This window comes from Caretta caretta, chromosome 1 (genome assembly GCF_965140235.1).
Source record: "Caretta caretta isolate rCarCar2 chromosome 1, rCarCar1.hap1, whole genome shotgun sequence".
Classification (NCBI taxonomy): domain Eukaryota; kingdom Metazoa; phylum Chordata; order Testudines; family Cheloniidae; genus Caretta; species Caretta caretta.
Genome location: NC_134206.1, coordinates 334,875,857 through 334,894,134, shown reverse-complemented (window position 1 = coordinate 334,894,134; position 18,278 = coordinate 334,875,857). Strand labels below are relative to the sequence as shown.

The window sequence follows — 18,278 nt, the reverse complement described above, 5'->3', positions numbered from 1 at the left end:
AGACTATCGTTTTGGCCAGTGTACATGGCAGAGGGGTATTGCTGGCACATGATAGCATATATCACAGTAGCAGATGTGCAGGTGAATGAGCCCCTGATAGTGTGGCTCATGTTGTTGAGTCCTCTGATGGTGTTGCTAGAGTAGATATGGGGACAGAGTAGGCAACAGGGTTTGTTACAGGGATTGGTTCCTGGGTTACTGTTTTTATGGTGTGGTGTGTAGTTGCTGGTGAGTATTTGCTTCAGGTTGAGGGGCTGTCTGTAAGCAAGGACTGGCCTGTCTCCCAAGATCTGTGAACGTGAGGGATCATTTTCCAGGTTAGGTTGTAGATCGCTGATGATGTGCTGAAGAGGTTTTAGCTGGGGGCTGTATATGATGGCCAGTGGTGTTCTGTTATTTTCCTTGTTGGGCCTGTCCTGTAGTAGGCGACTTCTGGGTACCCATCTCGCTCTGTCAATCTGTTTCCTTGCTTCCCCAGGTGGGTATTGTAGTTTTAAGGATGCTTGATAAAGATCTTGTAGGTGTTTGTCTGAGGGATTGGAGCAAATTTGGTTGTATCTTAGGGCTTGGCTGTAGACAGTGGAGCATGTGATGTTTCCTGGATGGAAGCTGGAGGCATGTAGGTAAGTATTGTGGTCAGTAGGTTTCCAGTATAGGGTGGTGTTTATGTGGCCATCACTTATTTGCACTATAGTGTCCTGGAAGTGGATATCTTGTGTGGACTAGTTCAGGCTGTGGTTGATGGTGGGGTGGAAATTGTTGAAATCCCTGTGGAATTCTTCAAGGGCCTCTTTCCTGTGGGTCCTTATGATGAAGATGTCATCAATGTACATGCTTGTACATGCTGATTTGTCCCTGATTAAAGCAAAGATGATAGTCAGGTTCTTGGCATGGGTGCTAAGGGAGGATGTTAGTTTTGTCACCTATAAAGGAGAAAAGAGAGGGAGCTTTGGGTGGAAAGATTGAGCTGGCTTTTGTTGATCTTGAGATGACAGTGAGCTCTCAAAGTTGGGATATGGCAAAGACAGTGAGGGATTGGAAATTGAATTTAAAAGAAAGAGGTCGGAGTATGAAATGTACATTTCAGAGTCATAAATATAAAGATGATAGCTGAGTTCTTGTGAACAAATGAGGTCACCCAATGATGGGGAAAAGTATAGGGAGCAGAGGAGGGGACCAAGAGCCACAATGTGGGAAGGAAGAAGAGGTAGAGCATCAAGAAGAGATGGTGAAAGAGTGGTCTAGAATCCAACAAACAATTGCAGAGGTTAAATCCTATTAGCAATTAGCAATTATTCTAAACCAGTCAATCCCACAAAATAAAGTGTTGCTTTTACACAAATGAGAAGCAATGGAGCATTTCCTAATGCATGGCTGGTTCCTGTAATGGGGCAGATTTCTACTGCCCTCATCAACAGTGCTATCAAATTGGAGAAGACAGAAATCATTAGAAAATATTCTACTTTTAAAGACTCTTTCTCTCTCTTAAAACAAGAGCGAGAGAGAGAGATGCTGATCTCAAAGGAAAAATCCATATACGAAAGCCAGCACAAAATATAATAGGACTGACAACCTTTACACAGTTGTAAGCAGTATAGTTGTAGCATCACTGGATATTAGAGAGACAAGGCGGGTGAGGTAATATCTTTTACTGGCCCAACTTCTGTTGGTGAAAGAGAGAAGTTTTCCAGGCACACAGAGCTTTTCTTCAGGTCTGGGGAAGGTACTCTGAGCACAGCAGCTAAATGCAAGGTGGAACAGATTGTTTAGCATTAGTAAAAAGAACAGGAGGACTTGTGGCACCTTAGAGACTAACAAATTTATTTGAGCATGAGCTTTCATGAGCTACAGCTCACTTCATTGGATGCATGCAGTGGAAAATACAGTGGGGAAATTTTATATACACAGAGAACATGAAACAATGGGTGTTACCATACACACTGTAAGAAGAGTGATCAGGTGGTAAGGTGAGCTATTACCAGCGCGGGGGGGGGGGGGGGGAGGGGAAGGGGGGAACCTTTTATAGTGATAATCAAGGTGGGCCATTTCCGGTAGTTGACAAGAACTTGTGAGGAGCAGTGTGTGTGTGTGTGTGGGGGGGGGAATAAACAAGGGGAAATAGTTTTACTTTGTGTAATGACACATTCACTCCCAGTCTTTATTCAAGCCTAAGTTAATTGTATCCTCTTTGCAAATTAATTCCATTTCAGAAGTCTCTCGTTGGAGTCTGTTTTTGAAATTTTTTGTTGAAGAATCGCCACTTTTAGGTCTGTAATCGAGTGACCGAAGAGATTGAAGTGAATAGCTCACGTTACCTGATCACTCTTGTTACAGTGTATATGGTAACACCCATTGTTTCATGTTCTCTGTGTATATAAAATCTCGCCGCTGTATTTTCCACTGCATGCATCCGATGAAGTGAGCTGTAGCTCACGAAAGCTTATGCTCAAATAAATTTGGTGCCACAAGTACTCCATTCAAGGAAGAGCGGCCCATTAACACCTCTGCAATCAGGGACTAGTGGATTACAGATTGTTGTAATGACCCACTGTTGTCTGTAACCCACTAAAACAAGAAAATTATTTAACAAAGAACTGAGATTAGAGAAGAAGCAAGTAGAATTAATGGAAACAAATGGTTACATATAAAGTAAAATCATAACACACTTTCTAGAGCCTAAGATAAAAACTCTCAAGACATTCCCTTGCCTCACAAAGGTTAGCTCAGCCAATGGTTCTTTCCCAGCTTCAAACTGCCAGACTGGCTGTAATCCTCCATTCATAAAACAAACCAGCTGGCAGCTTGTTCCCTCGGTGAAGGGCAAAACCATTGCCTCCAGGGAGGAAGCCCTGGGAGTACGGCCCGATGGCAGGACTGGGACTGGTTTACAGACCACAGACACACCCAACCACAGGGAGCGCTCACGAGAGGTGGGTGCTGACCCCGTTACACCTCTGTATCCCACATATAATTCCAGCGACCCATTTTCTTCACTTGTAAACAGGGAAACTCCCCCACCACTTGTTTTTTTTTCCTTTCTTGAATCTCCCCTGGAGGCCTTGCAATCACTTGATTAGTATTGTGCTTAGACTGTAAATAGGTGTTCATTGTGAAGCATACAGTTCTCAATCTACATATAAGCAGACAGGTGTCGATAAGTGTCTCCTGCCTGGAAGAAACCTGTTTTTCATCTTCAGGTGACCAGCCCCAACTCACAGACCTTAAGAGCATAATTTTCAGTATCTATACATAACTCCTTTCACATTATCTGTACATAACCCCTTACATATTATCCATCCATACGTTTTGCAATGATTGATGATCAGTGTGACACAAGCTTTCAGTAAAGACTTTACATGATACCCTTTGGCAAACTAGTATGTAGATACCAGATCCAAGGATCCCTGTAACCTCTATGCCAGTTACCACTAAGATATCCCTGTGCACACCATAGAATTGTATTCATGATTCTTGCACCTAGAGTATATCCTTCAGGTAGAGTTCCAGTCTTAAGAGTATCCAATATTTTAGTAACTCACAGGGCTGTTATGAGGCATAATTAATGTTTATAAATTAGCTGTTTGAGTAAATGATGTATAGGTTCATAGATGCCAAGATCAGAAGGGACCACTTGTAAGCATCTCTTCAGCAGCTCTTGTATAACACAGGCCATAGAACTTCCCTGAAACAATTCCTCTTTGAACTAGAGCAGATCTTTCAGAAAAATGTCCAGGCTAGGTTTTAAAAACTGCTAGTAATGGAGAATTCACCACAGCCCTTAGTAAATTGTTCCAATGGTTAATCATCCCCACTATCAAAAATCTATGCCTCATTTCCATTTGGAACTTGTCTAGCTGCAACTTCCAGCCCAGGGATAATGGATTCTCTGCTTGACTGAAGAGCCCATTATCAAATATTTGTTCCCTATATAGATACTTATAGACTGTGATCAAGTCATCCACTAATCTTTGCTTTGTTAAGATAAATGAATTGAACTCCTTGAGTCTTTCACTATAAGGCATGTTTTCCTATCCCTTAATCATTCTCGTGGCACCAGAACTGGACACAGTATTCCAGCAGTGGTTGCATCAGTGCCAAATACAGAGGTAATATGACTTCCTGTTCCTACTCGAGATTCCCCTGTTTATGAATCCAAATATCATGTTAACTCTTTTGGCCACAGCATTGCATTGCAAGCGCATGTTCATCCAATTATCCACCATAACCCCCAAGTCTCTTTTCAGAGTCACTGCTTCCCAGGATTATTTATCATTATTTGTTTGTTTATTATTTGGGAAGTTCAAGGAAAGAGTAACTTGAAGATTCATTTTGGGGGGATGGGGGTCGGTTTGTGTGTAATTGCTTGATTCATTTCTCTTATTGTGGACTGAAAATATGAGCCTTCGGTGGAAACTTGAAACAGAAGATTGGTGATTTGGCAGTTCAAGATGCGGTGAGCTTTCCATGCAAAGGGTTGGGCAGGGGGATGAGAGTGGAAGAATGAGATGAAGTGAACATCGGGGTAGGACAGAAGGGACCAACACAGTAAGAAAGCAGAGCAAAAATGCAGGGCTGTATATACACTAAAAAGGGAGGACAATAAATGTTACAGTGATATATAGGGAATAAATGGACAATTGTTAATTATGACACTAATAAAAGTAATAATAAAAATGCTAATGGAAATAATTTATGTATATGACAGGGTTGGTTGTGATGGCGGGGGGCAGGGCTCAACAGCTGGCAACCTGCAGGGGTCAGAAAGGTATTTTTCCCCCATTCTGCAAGGTTTTTTTTCTTTAATCTTCTTCTTCCTCTGAAGCATCAGGGATGGCCACCGCTGGAGATGGGACATTGGGCGGGGTGGGCCAGGGCTCTGAGTTGGTGCTGAACATTCTCTTTTTTGGGTGTTTGCTGGCTGGTTCTTGCTCACATGCTCAGGGTTTAACTGATGGCCGTAGGTGGTCTTGGGAAGGAATATTTTCCTGGGTCAGAATGGCAATGGCCTTGGGGATCTTTCCCCCCCCCCCTTCTGCAGCGTGTGTGTGTGGTGACTTGCAAGGATTATCTGGGTATATCTCAAGTCATCATTTCTCTTCTATTTCTCTGTTCCCCAAACAGAGGCACATTGATCCCTCCTGTTCTATGCCTGTGACACATATTTAGGGTGACCAGATGTCCCAATTTTATAGGGACAGTCCCGATTTTTGGGTCTTTTTCTTATATAGGCTCCTATTACACCCCCACCCTCCTGTCCCAATTTTTCACATTTGCTGTCTGGTCATCCTACACATATTAGTCTCGTCTCCCATGGGTCTCATTTACTTTGGTCTACAATTGGTTATTGGGTTTTAGTGTGCAGGTTCTGAGTGACGTTGGTGGCCCATGATATACAGGACATCAGACTAGATGATTTGGTGGGCCTACTGGCCTTAAATTCTATTATTCTATTTGCTAACCACCATGATCTATTCTATTCTATTGTATTATGTTCAGGTTCTTATACTGCTCTCATCACTGTAGTATCTGAGCACTTTCCAGTAGAATATTAAGCAACAACATGACTAACATCTGTCACATGTTTGTTCTCTCATCCTCTTCCCAGGGGGAGAATTGTGTGTTCAGTGCAGTGTTTTGTTCTGGTAGGTTTCTTTTTGTTTGTTTGTTTTGGGGGGTTATGTACATATTGCTCTGTATTTATATTAGACAAGGGAAATCAAAGAAATGCACTTTGCATTTAGTATGGAAGGCAGTGGGGTTAGTTTCTCCCGCACACACAGGCTTTATCCTTATTGTAGAAAGCTCCATTGTGCCACAGTTGTCCATCTCGTTCTTCATTCCCGGGCTTTAGGTTCTTTTAGATATCCTGGGCCCACGCCATTGAATTAATCATCATTTTCAAGGCAGACCTTGAACTTGACTCCAATCCACAAGGGACTATAGCAAAAATGGTGAATTCTTCACGTTATGATGCTGAAACAAGAAACAGAGCAAACTATTACTACTCCTTGAGACACAGTCCCTTCCTGGGGTCTTATGTAGTCTAAACTATCCTCTACTTGGACTGGTGTTTAAATACCACAGTTTGGACCTTAGGTCAAAAGGCATTTAGGGTGGAACAAAGGAGTGGGAGGATGAAATTAAGAACATGGAAAATTAGGTGAAATATAAAGAATGACATCATTCTTTAAGGCCAGAAGGGACCATTATGATCATCTAGTTTGGCTCCAACATAACCTTTAGCCAGTGATTCCTGGCTGTGGAACAGATTTCCAAGAGAAGTAGTGGAAGCCCCTTCCCCCGGCACATATTAAAACTAGACTGGACATACCTCTAGATCAGGTACTATAGGGAACAAAACTGCCTTGGCAGGGAGGTGAACTATAGATGCCCTAATAGGTCCTTTCCATTTCTAATTTCTATGGTTCTATGATACCAAGATTGCAGTTTGGTGAGGAACAGCTTCTGGGTGTATATCTGTTTCCTTGGTTGTGCACAAATTAAAAAAAATATAAAAAAGTATTTGTCACCCTTTTGTGTTATACAACCAGTCACTGTGTTTGAATTTCTCTTGATCATAGCTAGAAACTACCAGCACCATTACGAGAACTTCGTATAATGTTGCTAACATCATTGATGATGACGTTACCCAAAAGAAAGAACTAGAAAAACCAGCAGATGTTTTGAATATTGCAGCACTACACTGCAGCAAAATATCTTTCCCCCCATCCAAATGTAAACTGAACAGGAAAATAACCAAGCTCACTGTGCCTGCCCTGTCCAGCTAGGAAATAATATGTAAAGCTAAAAATAAAAAAAATATTAACTCACACATACTGGGACATTTGGGGTCCTATCCCATGAGGTGTTCATAGAATATCAGGGTTGGAAGGGACCTCAGGAGGTCATCTAGTCCAACCCCCTGATCAAAGCAGGACCAATCCCCAACTAAATCATTTGAGAACATCAAATAGGAATTGGAGGTGTTCAGTTCTTTTAAGGATACATCTGTACTGTACATTAGTGACAGTGGCATGTAGCTACATGCTGCAGAGAAAAGGAAGCTGTGTTCACACAGCAGTGTGTAGCTACATGTGTCAGTGAAAAGCTCTGGTGGTGGTGCAGCTCCCAGCTGCTGAAGCCTTTCCCCTCTATCTCCCCCAACCATAGTCTTTCCCCACTTCCAGAGTCTCTCCCTGGGCCAGCAGAAGCTTTAGAGTGGCGAGCTGGCAGAACCTTTCCCTGCTGACTCCCTACTACCAAAGTGTTTCCCTGCCAGAGCCTGTCCCCACTGCCAGAATCTTTTCTTTCTGTGGGGAAAGGCTCCAGCAGTGGGGTGGCAGGAGGATACTACCCTGATAGGGAGACACTGCTGGTGCAAGTTGAGAACCTTGTGGATACATACATGGGTACATGTCTATGGGTTTCAGGCATGTCTTTACTTGTTTAAGCTATGCCTTACCATCTACACTGTTATTTAGACTCATGCTTTTGGGGCTATACACCTTCATAAGAAGTGTGCAGTATAGATGTTTCTTTAGAAGTACTCTGTACCTCACAGGATCAGGCCCTTAATTTGTTCTTTTTCTTCATGAGCAATCTATCCTTTTTGACTTTTCGGTGTTTTAACTGAAAATAAGACACATTATGTTAATAAAATGTGGTATAAACTGATGTACAGGTTTACTCACTAGCATTGCCATCATCACAGCATAATCATTCTTCAAAGTATCATATGCCTTTAATGAGTTTGCGGTTAATGGCTCTTCCCCAATATCAGTCACCTTCTGTGATTGCTATTTCAGATTGAGAGGGAGTGGGGGAAGCATAGATAGAGGCTGAATTTACAATATAAATTAACAGTCAACTAGACCTACTGTAGATGATTAATTTGTCTTTGATTATAACTGCACACCGAATGAGAGAAAATTAGCTTCTTTGATTTGTTGGCACAATATGGGTTTGGGAAATGGCCACAGGAAGTTGAAACCAAAACTAAATTACATTTCTTGAAATGCAAAGCATGCAAAAATTGATGGAAGTTAGATGATGAGGAAGAAAAAAGCTTTAAATGGCACTTCATAAGATGGTGAAAGTTTGTTTAAAGACCCATGACAAATGACATTGGGTTGATTATTTTGAATTGGTAAGGTTAAGGTTAACCGGCATAGAAGGTTGGCCGGCATAGAAGGTTGTTAGTACTTCTTCTTTTTTTCAAACCTTTTCAACTATTAGTTGATAACACATTGTAGCTTGGAAATAAATACCTCCTATAGTAATTAAAATGAATTTGTTGACTTCTTATCTTGTTGAAGTAACATTTACTTCAGCAAAAAGTACATTTTAAATTGACAACAATTGCTAGAGTGCTACACTTCTGTTGCACATACAGAGGTAGAAGCAGGTATCTAGTTGGCATATAAAATTCTTCAGTTCCTGTCTTAATCTGCTTTGTAATGTTTACATAGGCTGTTACTAGCTTTCATGTTCTACCATCATGGTGACTCCATTTCTGTGGGGACTGAAGTGGTTGTTCTACATGTATACTTAAGGCCACGAGCTCTGGTCTTTACTAAGGCAAAGCTTACGCAGAGACGCTAGGGAGACAGAGTAAAATTTCCAGTGGATCTATGTAACTTAGTAGACCTATTTGCAAAAAATGCCTGCTTCACTTGAATGTGACTTGGGAGCTTTTGAAAAAATTACCTAAAGTTCACAACTTCTATTTATATAGGTCCTTCTGTGACCTCTCTTGGTATCACATCCTGCCCCTGCCACTAATGCCATGGAGAGTTCCCTAGTTTTGGAACTAATATAGTTCCTTTCTGCAAAGACAGCCACATTTGAGGGGAGCCAAGAAGAGGTTGCTCACCTCTTGTGCAGAACAGAGCTCTGGCCTGCAGGGACTCCTTCATGGCAGTGGGGATAAGGCAGGCAATAGTGATGGGGACCAAGTATCAGCCACTGTCCAGAGGATCAGTCACAGCTTCTCCAGTTCTCCACCAGACAACGGGGTGTGTTGGCAACATAAAGAGCTGCTTCAGCCACTGACTTTCAGTAAGAGTTGTGGATGCTTAGCATGTGCTCAGGAGCTGGCCCAGAGTCATCATGAGAATATTGTATGGAGGGAGTGTGTTTATATGTATGTGTGTATATAGGTACTAACTGTGTGTCAGAGTATATAACTATTCAGATTTAAGAATAAAATGGCAAATCAAAAACTCCAGTAGAACTGCAGTAGAATTGACAGAACAATTCTGAACCTTAGACTAATAAAGAAAAAGTCCTAGGCTGGTATACTGTTTAAGGTATCAGTGGCAATTCTTTGGTGCCTGCCCTGTTTTGAATTAGATGACTTATCTAAACAGGCTCTGAATGCACCCTTGTATGCCTTTTTCTGTTGCGTATTTTCAGATGTCACAGACTCCACTACAGCACGTATAGCATATGTTTAAGATATGAAACAATGCTTAAAAGTGTTATTACCAGCCTGCAGTGTATTAGAATTTAAGTTTCTATAATAGTGACTCAGTTTTGTTTCTTTTATTGTAGGCTAAAGGTTCTACAGGAATAACATCGGGCACCCAGAAGAAAGTAAAGAGGACTCTACCCAACCCACCTCCAGAAGATGCGACCACAGGGACCCAGTCAGCATTCACTACTGGGGGGTCAGTTTCACGCAGAAGGATCTGTAGAACCAACACCATGGCCAGAGCTAAAATTCTCCAGGATATAGACAGGGAATTGGATCTGGTAGAACGAGAGTCAGCCAAGCTTAGGAAGAAGCAAGCAGAGCTAGATGAGGAAGAAAAAGAAATAGATGCCAAACTGCGATACTTGGAAATGGGCATCAATAGGCGGAAAGAAGCCTTGTTAAAGGAAAGAGAAAAGAGAGAGCGTGCCTACCTCCAAGGAGTAGCAGAAGAACGTGATTACATGTCAGACAGTGAAGTTAATAATACCAGGCCTACTAGAATGGAAGCCCAGCATGGCTTGGAAAGACCACGAACTGCACCACAGACAGAATTTAATCAATTCATGCCACCACAGACCCAGCCAGAAACTCAGTTTGCTCCCCCTACAAGCCCTTATACACAATATCAATATTCTTCTCCTGCTCTCCCTACTCAAGCACCAACTCAGTATACACAACAGTCACATTACCAACAGCAGCAGACTTTATATCATCAACAGGTTTCACCCTATCAAACCCAATCAGCCTTCCAGCCTGTGGCAACCATGTCCTTTACTCCCCAAGCTCAGCCTCCACCAACCCAACAGTCATCATACCAACTCCCGTCACAAATGATGGTGATACAGCAAAAGCCAAGGCAAACTACATTATATTTGGAGCCTAAGATAACATCAGACTATGATGTGATTCGTAATCAGCCTCTCATGATAGCACCTGTTTCCAGTGATACTACTTATGCTGTTTCCCATCTTGGCAGCAAATACAATACCTTGGATTTAAGGATAGGGCTGGACGAGAGAAGCAACATGGCGAGCAGCCCCATATCAAGCATATCTGCAGATTCATTCTATGCAGACATAGACCATCATCACACACCCCGAAATTATGTGCTGCTGGATGATATAGGAGAGCTTACAAAGGGAACAGCAGCACTGAGCTCTGCTTTTAGCCTCCACGAGAAGGATCTGACAAAAACCGATCGGCTTCTTCGAACCACCGAGGCCCGGAGAGCACAGGAAGTGTCGGACTTCCTAGCACCACTGCAAACTTCTTCTAGATTGCATACTTACGTGAAAGCAGATGAAGATCCAATGGAAGATCCTTATGAGCTAAAGCTTCTGAAACATCAGATCAAGCAGGAGTTCCGCAGGGGTGCAGAAAGCCTCGATCACCTTGCTGGCCTTTCTCAGTATTACCATGCAGATACCAGCTACAGGCATTTCCCCAAATCTGAGAAATACAGCATAAGCAGGCTCACACTTGAGAAACAAGCAGCCAAGCAGCTCCCAGCAGCCCTCCTCTACCAAAAGCAGTCAAAGCACAAGAAAGCTTTGATAGACCCCAAACTGTCAAAGTTTTCACCTATCCAGGAAAGTCGAGACCTCGAGCCTGATTATTCAAACTATATGACTTCCAGTACTTTATCGCTTGGGGGCATCTCCTCCAGGGCAAGGCTTCTTCAGGATGATATCACTTTTGGCCTCAGAAAAAATATCACGGACCAACAGAAATTTATGGGGCCAACACTGACATCATCCCTTGGAGCCAGCCTTGGGACCACACTAGGCACAACAATGAGATCCACATTACAAGATGAAGCTGACAAGTCCTATAGTAGTGGCAGTAGATCAAGGCCTTCATCTAGACCTTCTTCAGTCTATGGTCTTGATTTATCATTAAAAAGAGATTCCTCTAGCTCTTCTTTAAGGCTGAAAGCCCAGGAGTCTGAACCATTAGATATTTCTTTTAGTCATGCAGCTCCCTCTGGAAGAACTAAACCTACAAGTCTACCTATTAGCCAAAGCAGGGGAAGAATCCCAATAGTAGCACAGAACTCAGAGGAAGAGAGCCCTTTAAGTCCTGTTGGTCAGCCAATGGGAATGGCAAGAGCTGCAGCTGGACCCTTGCCACCAATATCTGCAGATACCCGGGAGCAGTTTGGATCAAGCCATTCACTACCTGAGGTCCAGCAACATATGAGGGAAGAATCACGGACTCGCGGGTATGACCGGGATATAGCCTTCATCATGGATGACTTCCAGCATGCCATGTCAGACAGTGAAGGTAAACTAGGCCTCAGACTGCTATGTTACTCTCACAACACAAATCCTCATTTCTATGCATGCATCTGATTTTTTCATCCTACAAGGACTTGTTCTTCTTTTTGTTCCTTTGTGCATCTTTTGTGTATCTCTCTTTTCTAATTTTGTTTTTGTTTTACTGCAAAAGCAAATTCTGGATGGTGCTTAGATACAATAGTATGCTCAAGTCATTTGTTGTTGTTTTGGTTTCCTTTTGGTTTGCTTGTGCATTTTCCTTTTTATTTGTCGGTGTCTACTTTTCTAACTGCATTATATAAATAGAATAATATGTATATAAAGTGTGCCCCATTTACTCTTTTCTTCAGTCCTTACATGGGGCTTCATCCTTTGAAATTCAATCGTTGAATTTTTTTTACACAGTTTCTCTTGAAAACCCCCAAATCTTTAAAAACAGTTGAATCTCGTAAGAAAAACTGGATGCATAAAGTTTCATTATGGGTTTCAAGAATCAGTAATTCAACTTCCTGAGGCACACAGAATTATAATTACACCTTATGAGCATATTATGTGCTAAAAGTCGGTACTGTGTATTAGAACCGTAGAGAGTTTAATGTGAGAGCAAATGAACATTCTAAATCTGGTTTGTTAAAATATATCTTGTCATGTGGACTTCTGTGCATTCAGAATTGTGATGATGTAAGAAAATTTATTGTTTAGATGGCACAAGGTAACCTCATTCATCAATAAACTTGCTTAAAATATTTCACTTCCATTGATGGATTATCCAGCTTAACTGGTTTTATGTGGACCCCATTCAATACTTCTGCCAGATAAGCACAAGAGCTTATCTCACTTAAGTTCATGAGAAGGAACCTCTCTGATGTATTATAAATGGTGTAATTAAAAAGTGTTTAATTTAAATAAATACAGCAGAATGTTAAGCTGGTGTTAAGTACTAAATAACTGCAAATTATGCATCCACTTGGTTTGACTCTAGTCAAATTTAATACATTTTAAAACTGTTTAAAAATCATAGTCACTCTGAAAGAGAATGAAACGCACATGTTTAAGTTATCATCTGCTTTTCATTGTATGTGCTCCATTAACTTTTCTTGTGTATATTTACTGCACAATAAAAAAACCCCAAAATTTTGCATGCACTATATTGTTTGTAAGTGACAATAATTACTGCAAAAGAATAATTTGCATGATTGTGAAGTAGAGATGGTTGCTTCCTGTACTTATACATAACCCACATTTACTATTTTGAAAAAGCATTGCTTCCCTTGGTTCATAAGCTATATCATTTTGAATTCAAAGGGGAAATCTTGGTTTAGAAGATGAATAACGTTTGCTTTCTCTGAATTTGATCTCACACTATTGTAAACTGATAAGCTGCAAGTCATTGTTCTGTAAGTTTCTGTGCATTTTGGGGTCTGACCCTGAAGCTTTATTTCACAGCAGGTAGGTTTTTCATTATTAAGGGTCTGATTCTGCATGGTGCTGAGTATCTCTGTACTGTTCTCCGTGCTATCAATTCCCGATGAAGGAAGATGGGAATTGAAGGCACTCAGCCCAGCACAGGATGAGTGCTGCATAATGGATGACAAGGCTGTATGGGACCTCAGCATCTTCCATTGAAGTTAATTGAAGTTGCACTGGAGCTAAAGTGAGTGGGATTGGGCCCCAAATCCATATAAAAAGTTGGCCTTCCCTCTATTGTTATGTAATACATAAACTGATCATGGATAAAACCACAGTAGTTTATAATACTGCTCTACAGTTACATTATTTATTTGTGACAAATACTTAGGATGTAAGGGCTGGTTTTGATCTGATTCTGAATCTGATATATATTTTTAGATCTATTCTAACTCAGTTCACAATTTGTTCATTATTAGGTTGACCACATGTCCCTGGGAACAATTGCTGTCCCTTTTTTCTGAGCTTATCCCAGTGGCTGTGTCATTTTTACAAATAACTTTGCTTTGTCCCAATTCTCATAAAGCCTTGCAGATTGGCCAGCACTAGGAGCTGTCAGACAATGGAGCTGGAGAAATTATTATTAAATAGAAAGCCGGCTGGCTCAAGTGCATGTGCACCACCAGGACCACCCCACCCCCAACCAGCCTGCCACATGATGATACCCAGCTGCTCCTCTTCTCCTGTTCCTAAAGCTGTCCAGTAGCCCTGTCACTCAAGTCCTTGACCCAGCTTTCTTGGCCCAGAGAGTCAAAACCATAAGGTGGCTGGGAAGGAACAGGAGCAGTGTTCTGGCAGAGGAAAGGAAGTAGTGGGCTTCTATTTAATTCTCACCAAACCCATCCCCTGTACAACCATTTTCTCCCCCATGACTTGGCTTTTCACATTCAAGATCTGGTTACCCCACTCTGGAGGCAATCAAAAAATAAGTCTTGTTAAACAGGTGGCTCTCTACCATTCTTTTTATTGAAGACACTTTCTAGCTTACTGATGCTTGACACTCCTGTATCTGTTGCCCTCTGGAATCATGTGTAGCCATCAGACTTCCTGTGCAGCTTATGTATTATTCCTGCACAGTAAGGGAACACATTCACAGGCAGGAGTATTAATGATGATTTTATTTTTGAGTGCTTGGTGTTGCACATGGCTTGAAGGAGTTCCAAAGCAGATGGACCAACCCAATCCCACACCCCTCAAAGTCAGTGGCAAAGTTCTTCTCTTTGGTGGATTGTCCTCTCTGTGGAAGAAATGTGTTGGAAGCTGGTGTTGGAGGAGGAGATGGGAGTTCTGAGTCTGAGGGACACCGAGGAGAGAATGCATAAAGAAGAGAATTTGAGAAGGACACAGAGGGCATTGAGGAGGGCAGGGAAAGTACGGCCTAGGCACCACGAAGAGTAATAGGAGGAGGTGAGGACAAAGATGCTGGTAATGACAGAATTGTCTGAGGGCCACAGTGGTGGTGAAGCACAAACTTTATATGGGACTTGAGAGGAAGCTAGTGAATAAACGGGCAGATGCTCTGATTGGATGCGGAAAGTATAGGAATAAGCCTGCATGTGATATTAGGTGAAAATATGAATGGGACGTATGGGGTACCAACGAGAACCAAATGACTTGGTGGACGTGGGGAAATCCATACAACTTGGACATAAAATAAAGAGTGGAAGGAGACTCTTTCCTTTGAACAGTGATGCAGTGTTGTATAGCAGTGTTTCCCAAACTTGGGTCGCCCCTTGTTCAGGGTAAGCCCTTGGTGGGCCGGGCCAGTTTGTTTACCTGCCGCGTCCGCAGGTTCGGCCGATTGCGGCTCCCACGGGCCACAGTTCGCTGTGCCTGGCCAATGGGGGCTGCGGGAAGCGGCACGGGCCGAGGGGACATATTGGCCGGGCACAGTGAACTGCGGCCAGTGGGAGCCGCGATGGGCCGAACCTGCGGACGCGGCAGGTAAACAAACCGGCCTGGCCCACCAGGGGCTTTCCCTGAACAAGCAGCATCCCAAGTTTGGGAAACACTGTTCTATAGGAATGTCTAAAACCCCATACAAGCACACTCTGTGGTGCAGTCAGAAGGGTTGTCAGAGAAGAGTTATTGTGTAGCAAGCTCTGCTGTAAATCAACAATGCAATGAGTACGCCGCACACTAACTGTCCACGTGGACCCTTCTGTTATTCACTAACAGTTTGCTAGTGCGCTTTGATCTACTTCACTTTGAAATGAAAGCTGGTCAATGTGTATGAGGGAACTTTCAGTGTGGAACTTTTAGTGTGCGGTAGCAGAGTCCACACTGCCAGCTAGTGTGCAGCATGTTAATGCACTGTAGATTTACACCCAGGTTGCTGCTCACTTAACCCTTGTCTACACCTAAAATATAGGTCTACCTACCTATTTGGCTCAGGGTTGTGTAGGCATACCCGAAGTGTTCATCTAAACAAGCCCAGAGTGTGGTGTTTTGGACAGTTACTTCGGAGTATTACAACATATCTTCTGAGGGAAACCAGTTCCAATATAAAAGAACTCACTTTGTATTTTTTTAAAATCTGTCTCTTTGCATGGATGTGATTTCAATTCGTCAGTCAGTCCTAATCAGAGTTGTAAAAATGACTTTTTTTTTTTTAGTCAAAGAAAGCTGCCATTTCTTCTGCTAGAGGCAATTTTTCAGTACAAGTAATATGGAATATGGATTTTAAAATAAAAAGAGAGAGGTCTGTTTGAGGTTCTGTTAGTCTTATGGAATGCCTGTACAATAGCAAGTAGCAGATAGGAGTAGAAATGCAATTTCTGAGCCCAGACCATTTGTATGAGTAATATATGCAAACATATTTAAAAGTAATGCTATTTTTACACATTGTAATAAATCATAAACCACAAGGTCAATATTTAAAAAAAATAATTGGGCACATAAAGTGGAACTCCAGACTTCATACTTAGGCAGCTAAATAAGTATAATAGTTTTCAAAAGTGCAAAGCACCCAACAGCTGGCATTGAAATCAGTGGGTGCTTAGAACTTCCAAAAATTAGGTTACTTCTTTAGGTGCCTAGCTATGAATTTAGAAGTCTAATTTTAAACTTTTTTTTTTCAAATCTTGGCCCTAAGTTAGCTAAAACTGCATTATTGTGATCAAATTATTTCCTCTCACATACCCCATAATGTGTTGGAAACTCCCTTCTTTATAAATTTTTAAATTATGAATAATTCCTACACTGCTTTGTAGACCATGAACTAACTATGTTACATCTAAACAGACCATCTATATATGCTTGTGTCATAGAGCATTTGTGTTCTTGTTAAAGAGCTCATGGAAGTTTCCTAATTTGTAGTATAATTGCAAATGTTTTGATCAGGTAAAGTTAATTTACAATGAGTAGCCAAGAAATGTTACATCCTGACCTCCATAAAACATAAAGTCATTGTCCTGACTTCTGTAAAACCTTAGATTTTATCTTTTTTGGCCCAAAGCTGCCAGACATTGATTATATCCCATAGATTATTAAATATGTATGAAAATATTAAGGCCCCAATCCTGCAAACATTGTTTAATTTTATTAACATGAATAGTCCCTATTGGTTACCTCTGAGAATTTAAATCCTAATGGTTCCCTTCTCAGCGAGATTTCCCCCCGTTTAAATGTGAGGCTATTAGTGTTAATCCTATGGTAAATTTGGAAGACCTACCACTCAGATATGAGGAAATTCCAGAAGTCTGAGATGAACACTGAGTCTTTACCATGCCCCGCTGGTTTAAAGCATATCATCTTGTCTCTTCCTACTCATTTTCCCCACTGAGGATAAAGGTCTTCTGCTTAGCGGCTACAAATACAGGAGGCTTGTGGTCCTGAAGGTTCTGGGTTTGTGTAGGTGGACGCAAGCTGACATGCTTTGTTACACGTAGGCCATAAAACGCCTTCTCTCTGTAGACACCGCCATGCTGCCACTGCTGTTTTTTATAAGCCCATCATGAATCTCAATTTTTTTATTTTTTCAAGCCACTAACAGAAAATATCCTGGGAGAGGAAGAAACTGCAGAAGTTAAAGTAGTTACTAACCATTAGGTGTTCTAATATTTTTGATGCCACGTTGGTTTTACTGAGGTCACTCTTATATAAGGTCTGATCGTGCAATTAGCAGTGTGGGAGAGGGGCTGCTTTATCAGCATAGGGCCCCATTGACTTCAATTGGACTCTGTACAGGTGCAGTAGTCCGCCTACGTGCTCTCTGTCACAGGATCAGGGCCATAACTTCTTATGCAGCCGAGGGTTTAAAATGGCTGCTCTCAAGATTGTCAGTGAAATTCCCAACTCCAGTCACCCCACCCAACCACATGCAAAATACCCAAATAATCAAACAAAAAGTTCACAATAGTTTCCTTTAAACTTGAAAAAAATCATAGAATTCATGACACCTTTGACAGAAACACAGCTTGATCCATAAGCCTTCATAGGGAATTTCCACAAGCACGCTAACTCTCTGAAGGGAGAAGGCCAGCAAAGATTATTTTAACTGTGTGAGAGAGACTCTGTTTCAGGGTTTCTTCTGATTAGATGATGAAACAGATGGTGGTATTCAGAATATCTTGGATCAGAACAGGGCCTTTGGTTTTTAAGCAGAAAATTTGATTGGGAGTTTCATTATGAGCTGAGTTATAGGGCAGCCTGGTAAATGCAGTCAATCAGTCATTTGCAGCAAATCTGCAAACTATGGAATATTTACATAATAGATGACAATGGCTTATTAGAAGCAGTTAATCACTATCTGGACAAACATCAACATTTGATATCTCATTTTATTGTATCCATGCTGGTCTACTGGATAAATAATGTTGTCAAACTGTTTAACAATAGGGATCTGTGCACATACAGGATAAAAATTGACCTCGTAATATTTGTCCCAAAATACATTTGTCCTAAAGACCTTAATGGCAAAAGTATTTCAAAATGTGTTTATATTGTTTTTAACCTCATATATAATGTGCCTTAAAAGATCCATTTCTATATAGCTAGCCTTTCGCTTTTGTGTTTGGGAAATAACACACCTTTGTAACTTTCTGTTATACTAAAATGTT

At 41.5% G+C, this 18,278-nt stretch overlaps 1 protein-coding gene across 5 annotated transcripts in view; it reads left to right on the top strand.

Moving 5' to 3' along the window:
- Positions 1 to 18,278, top strand: part of PCLO (piccolo presynaptic cytomatrix protein) — a 537,772-nt gene that overhangs the window by 323,457 nt on the left and 196,037 nt on the right. For all 5 annotated transcript variants that reach the window (XM_048836504.2, XM_048836503.2, XM_048836502.2 and 2 more), the window contains exon 7: positions 9,553 to 11,758. In XM_048836504.2, the coding sequence (XP_048692461.2) occupies positions 9,553 to 11,758 (2,206 nt within the window). The remainder of the gene's footprint in view (positions 1 to 9,552; positions 11,759 to 18,278) is intronic.